The following is a 7,325-nucleotide window of genomic DNA, read 5'->3' as shown; positions in this document are numbered from 1 at the left end:
CTCATAGGAAAACCACAACGAAATGGAAAGAGTAGGAATTTGGAGTCAAAGATATAGGATAGAGTTCTGGTTGTACCACTTTCTAGTGATGTGAAATAATGTGTTAAATTCTATAGGGATTAGTTTTTCTCATTTATAGGATTGATCTATGTTATTTTAAAGCAGCTTTTGTGAAAGTATTTTTATAAATAGCTATTCTGTAATAAAGAACAATGGAAATCATGAATTTCTGTAATGATTGTGATAACTCTCTTTGAAGGCTGTGTTGACCAAGGGTGGTGTTTTCCTTTCCTAGAAACTTGGTGAGCGCTGGACGGCGGTGTGCCGTTGGACCGAAGAACGCTGGAACAGATTACAAGAAATCAATATGTTGTGGCAGGAATTATTGGAAGAACAGGTATGAAACTGTTATCCAGAAGAGGAGAAACAAATAGTGAAAAGTAACCCATTTTTTATTAGGGCATTAGAATACAGCTACATTCTTTAGTTTTCTTTGAAAGGAAAATATATAAATAATTACTACTTTAAAAATCAGATTTCTGTCCATTTTATAACTGATCATACAGAATCTTTATAGAAATCACATCATATGACTCCATTGTAATAATACTTAATTTGATCTGTATTCATCATTCGGAATGTTAGTACTTAGATATCATGATTTGTTTGACATTACAATTATTATTGGATTTCTGTTGGGTAATGTGTATGAATTTGTATCAGCACAATTCCTACTGTATGGTTTATGTTCAGTAAAGAATGTGTAAAGGAAACCATTCAATACATGGTGAACTTTAAAGCACAAGAATTTTTCTTGATTTTTAACTGGCATAAGTACTGAAATTAATGAGAAAATGTTATTTGGCAACACCTTTGATTGAATGCTTGGTTAAGAGTATATTTTTCCACTAAGGATTACCACAGCAAATGAACCGATGGCATGAAGCTCCCACCTTAATTTTTCAGTCGGAAAAGGAGGCCCTTTGCCCATCTTATGTCCTTCCAGAAAAGCAACCAACAAAACAAAATACAAATAAGCAAAACTTTTCTCCCAAAATGCCAAACAGTTGTGGTTTAGAAAATAAGCAGATACTCTATTCCCACATATCCCAGTGTCCATTTTGATTCTTTTAAATACATTTCATTTCCGTCCACAAAGAGCAACTATATTGTCTTCAGGGGAAATAAAACCCCAAGCGTATGATGTTTGTGGTTTACTAAATATGGTGGCAGATAGTACATCTTAAAAAGTAGGTTGCAAAATTTGTCCAAATATAAATTGTTAATCACTACTCCCCCCCCTCAAACTTTGGTCACAATTTTCTTATTAAGAATCACATGATGAGCCTGATTCTGATTTCTGATATATTTGTGTTTCACTTTACAAAGATTTACATGTACTTGGAACCTTGTATTCAAGGCCAAATAATCTCATGGAATAGTTAAAATTTTACTTCTGTAATGACAACAGGAGACATTGATTGCTAGAGAAAACCATTGTGTTATTCTTCTACCCAGTAAAATAATTTCAAATTTGGAAATAGCTTTACTTTGATAATTTAAAAAAATGTTCAAAAAGAGGAAGTGGCCAGTATTTTGGTAACTTGTATTACTTTAGGTTTTAAACTGACCTTTGAGTCATGTTCTACTAGTGATTTGACATTTGACTATATCTTTTGTGTGTGTATGTGGTGTTTGTACTTTCTATCTTGTGCCATAGTTATTTATGTGCATATCTTATCAGCCGTACCAGATTGAGGGCAGGATCCATATTTGTCTTTTAGTTTCCTAACCTTTCTTTTTTTTTTTTTTTGGTGGAATGTAGAGGTGAGAAATAGTTGTTCAATAAATTGATCAATGAAACAAGTGAGAAAGAATCGATCCCATTGCAAAGACAGAACCAAGATTTTTTCTTTCCGGCTAAATAGAAAAGGATTTCTGTGGGAGATGCTATATTTTGGGAAGAATTATCTCAGTGCAGCCACAGTTGTTTTCCGTCTCTCCTCAGGGTCATCTCTCTACGTCATTAAATATATTCTGCCTAAAAAACATGCACTGATGCCAGTGAAGTTTACAATTCTGTATATTGGCTTTGGGCCATCCTCAAACTTCCTTTTTAAATCATAATTGTTGTTGAACTTTGAGCATCAGTGTGGCTTTCCTGCATGATGCTGTGGAAAGACCATCGGTTTAGGGATGGGTTCTTGATCCAGCTCTGCCATTAGCTAGCCAAGTGATCTTGGACATGTAACTTAACTTCTCTCTCCTTCCTCTTAAATTGAGGATCTAGAACAGGACAATTACTGAGCTTCCTTCTGCCTCTCGAGAGTTACAATGTGATTTTTTTGGGAGACTTTTGGATAGTTGAATTTACCCTTTCTCCTCTACCCACCTCTTGAGGCTTAGTTACCCAGGTGTGGGGTAATATCAGGTTGAACTGTTGCAAATATGAGATGGATAATATTTTAAAGAAGGTGTCTTTGTGGATTATTTGTGCATTAGACTTAGGTGTTTGAGGTCTTTCTTACCCCCAGGTAAGAGTGAAGCCTCTAATAAATAAAAAAAAAAAGTTAGAAATGTGGGAACTTGATTAAATTGAATTAACAAATGATGCTGCAGATATATTTTCAACTTTTTGTTATTACTTGTAGTGCTTGTTAAAAGCTTGGTTAACCGAAAAAGAAGAAGCTTTAAATAAAGTCCAGACAAGCAACTTCAAAGACCAAAAGGAACTAAGTGTCAGTGTTCGACGTCTGGCTGTAAGTAAAAGTAATGCCATTGTCAGCATCTGTGTTGTAAGCCTACGATATCTTAGTGTTTTATATCAATGGTTAATACAATTTAGTGAATACAGACAATGGCTCATTACCCAATACTAGACCACTGCCATGCAATGATTTGGAACCAGGAGTCTTATGTTTAGCACAGTGAACTATATAACATGTAGATTTTACTACAAAATATGCATGTTTACATTTCTTGGCTGGGGACTGGGAAGATAAAATCCTGTTAATGGAAAATTGTCTAATAAATATCTGAAATACTAGATTTTGAAGGAAGACATGGAAATGAAGCGTCAAACATTGGATCAGCTGAGTGAGATTGGCCAGGATGTGAGTCAGTTACTTGATAACCCCAGGGCATCTAAGAAGATCAACAGTGACTCAGAAGAACTGACTCAAAGATGGGATTCTTTGGTTCAGAGACTAGAAGATTCATCCAACCAGGTACCTTTTGATTTGGATAGTATGTTGTGCCGTTAAATAAAAATTTAAGTTTCAGTGTTCAGGTTCATTTCAGTTTTTATGACATAAAAATGTAGTAGGTGAACTAAAAAGTTGGTTCCTTACACCTGATGAAAAACCGACATGTGAGAGTCTTCTCTTTCAGTTTTTTAAAGTAAATTTTAATAGTTCTTCAAAAAACATATTAATATACCCAGTAATTTAATTTGTAGTAACTGATAACACTTAGGCAGGTATCCAATAATCTTAAAATATTAAATCTTAAATAATCTTATTGATCTTAAAAATATTTTAATGAGTTGATCAAAAATAAAATTTTGGTTTGTACATGAATGTTCATAGCAGCATTATTTATAATAGCTCAAAAATTGGAACAACCCCAATGTCCATCAACAGATGAATGGATAAACAAAATGTAACATGTGAATTATATCTTAGTAAAGCTGTTATAAAAATTTAAACATTGGTTGATTTTTATTTCAGGTGACTCAGGCTGTAGCAAAGCTGGGAATGTCTCAGATTCCTCAGAAGGATCTTTTGGAGACTGTTCGTGTAAGAGAACAAGTAACTGCAAAAAAGTCTAAGCAGGAGCTGCCTCCTCCTCCTCCTCCAAAGAAGAGACAGATCCATGTGGATATGGAAGCTAAGAAAAAGTGAGAACAGACAGAGAAATTTTTCAAACCCAATACTGCACATAATGTATTTGATACTTGCTACTTATTTTGTACTGTTGCTAATCATACGCAAATTTAGACATAATTAGTATTATGGAAATTCAGCTACTGAACCACTCACTGCCCCTGAGTCTTCTGAATATTCTGCTTCACACTAGCTAAGCATCTCAATTGTCTTGAATGGTTTTATTTATCCGGTATTCACTTTGGAGAACTGTGTAGCTGAGCCCTTCTTTCTTCCTTTCCCATCATTCACCTTGTCCATGACTCTATGTATTTGTTCTTTCACTAGCTACAATGCTGACAGTTTTGCTTTGACATCCTCATTCTTTGTCAATCCACTTTCTCCTCTCACCATTAAAAAATACTTGATTCAGGGAAATAATTCACTTTTAGTCTCCGTTTTTTCTTTCTTTTCCCCCCTCATTCTTTTTCACGTTTTGTTAATTTCTTTGTCAGATTCATTAGCATATTCTTGTTTGACTTAAAGATCCATCTTTGGCATAAAACGTTTCTTTTCATCTTGTTGATTCAAAAGAAAACTTAGGATCTTTATAAGAAGGATAATTGCGACTGATACATACTGTGCTTTTACTGATGTCAGATATTCTATTAAACTCTATGGTGTCCCAGGTACTGTAACTTACATGCCCTATAGCAGATAATCCTCAAAATAGCTGTTGAAGGGTACTATTCTCCTGCTTTTACAGTAGAATCCCAGTGCTTGGGTAAGTGAGCAATTATTTTGAGGCTGAATAAAAATGATATGCTTTCCCTAATTTAGCTTATGTTGGACAAAGCAGGATTCCAATTTTACCAGATGTTTTTATTTTGATAATAAGGCTATGTTTCTGCCTCCTAATAGCTTCTGCTTACAGGATCAGTGCACCTCTGAGTTGCAAACAGCAGTGGTCGAATGTTTACTTGTGGAGCTGAGGCAGCACGGGAGAAAGATGCTTCTGATGTTAATATTAGAATAGATCTCACATTTCCTCAGTGCATAATATCTGCCAGGTATGTCTGGCAGTGTATCTTTCTAATGCTGACTTCGTGCATTTGGGAGCACAGAAGGTTGTAAAAGACTAGGGTGCGTAACTGTGAAATCTTCACTTAAACATGACCGTACTGTGTAGAGTGCATTCTGCTGTAAGAAACAGAATACCATACCCAAAGTGACTTAAATAATGAGGTCACTGATGATATTACATTGCAAGAAGTCTGGAGGTAGGGCAGTTTTAATGGGAGGTGCGGTTTAGCAACCCTCATCTGTGGTCTTTGTCATCCTTGGATGTTGGCTTTCACCTTCAGCTTTGTCATCTCAGCAAACTAATCCCCTGGTCTCACTGGCCAGGATTCAGTCACTTGCTTGTGCCCTGGGTGCAAGGGAGGTTGAAACTATCTAACCTCTTCAGTCTCTGTGGTTGTGTTTTGGGGGACTCAGACAGCAAGGAAGAAATGTGGAGAGGGGTTGTCTGTTGGGTGGGCAACGAGCCGTGAGGGCCACAGCCATCAACTCCACGATTTGATGGATGCAGAAATTCCTTCACTTAATTATTAAACAAATAGAGTCTTGAGTATGTCCGGTTCATTACAGTTAAATCTCCTTATTAGAAAGGTTATTTTTATGCTCAAATTCTGCCCCCTCTAAGTTTATCCACGTGTGCTAGTTCTTTCTGGAGTGATACAGAGCCATGTAGCCCTCTTCAATCTGTCTCCCCAACCTTTGAAGATAACTTTTACGTTCTGATTTTCATTTTCCTAAAGTTCAGAGTATCCTTCACCGTTCCTAGTGTGACATGGTTTCCAGACTCTTTCGTATCTTCAGTCTGCTGTTGAAACCGCTATTAGCTTGTCTTAAAATGGACGGCCCTAACAGTTGAGAGCCTTAAATAACTGCTTAATGCACTGCCTAGTTTAAAATACATGCTTAAAAAATGGCGGCTTATTGCCCCTTTTCTTCCCTGGGTGTTACTAGTGGGTGTTTTTACCGGCTCAGGGTTTAGTGGGGCCATCATTTCTTAGAATGTGGATATCCATTACTGTGGCCTGGATCATCACATCACTCTTGCTCATATCGAGGGCAGAACTTGACTGAGTCTCCAAGATCATTTTAAATGTGTGATCTTTCTGTGGCCCTCCTCTACCCTGAAAGATTAAACAGAACTCTGCTGTTAAGCTGACAGGAGGAATGTACTCCTGTTTGAGCGACAGCTCAGTCCCCGGTTATTTATCTAGAGCATCACAAAATCCCTTACATGTTACAAGGAAAATTTACCTTGATGAAAAGACAAATATTCACAATTCACTAGAAACACTTTAAACGAAGTTTCCATAAAAATAAGCAATGACACCCTGTGCTCCTGCCTGCATTACTGAGAACTCCGTGGGGAGGGCACTGGTTAAGAAGACAGTCCAGCTCGGGGTGAATCCCAGCCCTTCCATCTGTTGGCTTTGTGGCGTGGGACAGTTAACGGAAACCTCTGTGAGCTCAGTTTCCTTCATCTCTACGAGGGATGATAATAGTATATACTTCACAGGGTAGTTGTGAGGATTCCTGGAGTTAGCGATGCACATAAAACACTTAGAAAGGGCCAGGTATGCGGCAGCAGTCAATGCCCGTTTCCCCTCTGCCTCCTCTAGCTGTGGTTTGACCTGCCTTGTCAAGACCTCTCAAGCCTGTCCTCTTGTCCTCCTTCCTGTTGTCACTATCGTAGTTCTGGCTCCTGTTGGTACCACAGCCTTTCTCTGCTCTCGCCTCTTTTCCATGCGTTCTCCTCAGTGAACACTGAGAATGTGAATAGAATCACGTCAGTCCCATGCTTCAGACCCTCCCTTGGCTCTCAGCTGCCCTTTTGTTAAGTCCAAACTCCTAATTATGTCCTGCAAGGCCTTCCAGTCACTGGTCCGTGTGGTTCTTGGCCACGTTTTCCATTGTCTCTCCCTGCAAGTGCACTACTCACTATTCCAGACACACCTAACTGCTTGGAGTTTGCAGAATGTGATCGTCCCTGTGTTCTCCCTTGGCAAGGAAAGCTGCTGAGCACAATGCTGTTGTTCTCCTGTAGGGACCCGTCCCTTCCCTGGCTGGGTTAGGAGCTATTCCTGTGAATTTCCGGATTAGTAGTTAGCAGATTCTTTGGTTATTAATTTCCATTGCTTACTAGTCTAGAAGCTCCTTGAGGTCTGATATTTATGTATGGTTCACCTTCGTATCAAGAGCCTCACCAATGCCTGGCGTATGGCAAGGCTCAAACGGGACATATTGAACACAAGAAGGCATTGACTTTAGGAATGTCTGTACTCGTTCTTTTCTGATATTATCTAACCAAATCTGGGTTCGTTATCTGTTAGAGTTTGTAAAAACACAAGTGATTCCTTATAAACTTACAATTTTTTTAATATATGA

The 7,325-nt window shown here is 37.9% G+C and overlaps 1 protein-coding gene across 1 annotated transcript in view; it reads left to right on the top strand.

Moving 5' to 3' along the window:
- UTRN (utrophin) overlaps nt 1-7,325 on the top strand; it is a 522,534-nt gene that overhangs the window by 42,631 nt on the left and 472,578 nt on the right. Inside the window, exons 13-17 of the mRNA XM_012655520.1 lie at nt 296-397; nt 2,652-2,759; nt 3,048-3,227; nt 3,729-3,898; nt 4,785-4,845. Coding sequence (XP_012510974.1) covers nt 296-397; nt 2,652-2,759; nt 3,048-3,227; nt 3,729-3,898; nt 4,785-4,845 — 621 coding nt within the window. The remainder of the gene's footprint in view (nt 1-295; nt 398-2,651; nt 2,760-3,047; nt 3,228-3,728; nt 3,899-4,784; nt 4,846-7,325) is intronic.

The sequence above is a fragment of the Propithecus coquereli genome, unplaced genomic scaffold (assembly GCF_000956105.1).
Source record: "Propithecus coquereli isolate 6110/MARCELLA unplaced genomic scaffold, Pcoq_1.0 Scaffold48, whole genome shotgun sequence".
NCBI classification, from domain to species: Eukaryota; Metazoa; Chordata; class Mammalia; order Primates; family Indriidae; genus Propithecus; species Propithecus coquereli.
The sequence above is the reverse complement of the archived record's forward strand: the minus strand, read 5'-3'. Positions and strand labels throughout refer to the sequence as shown.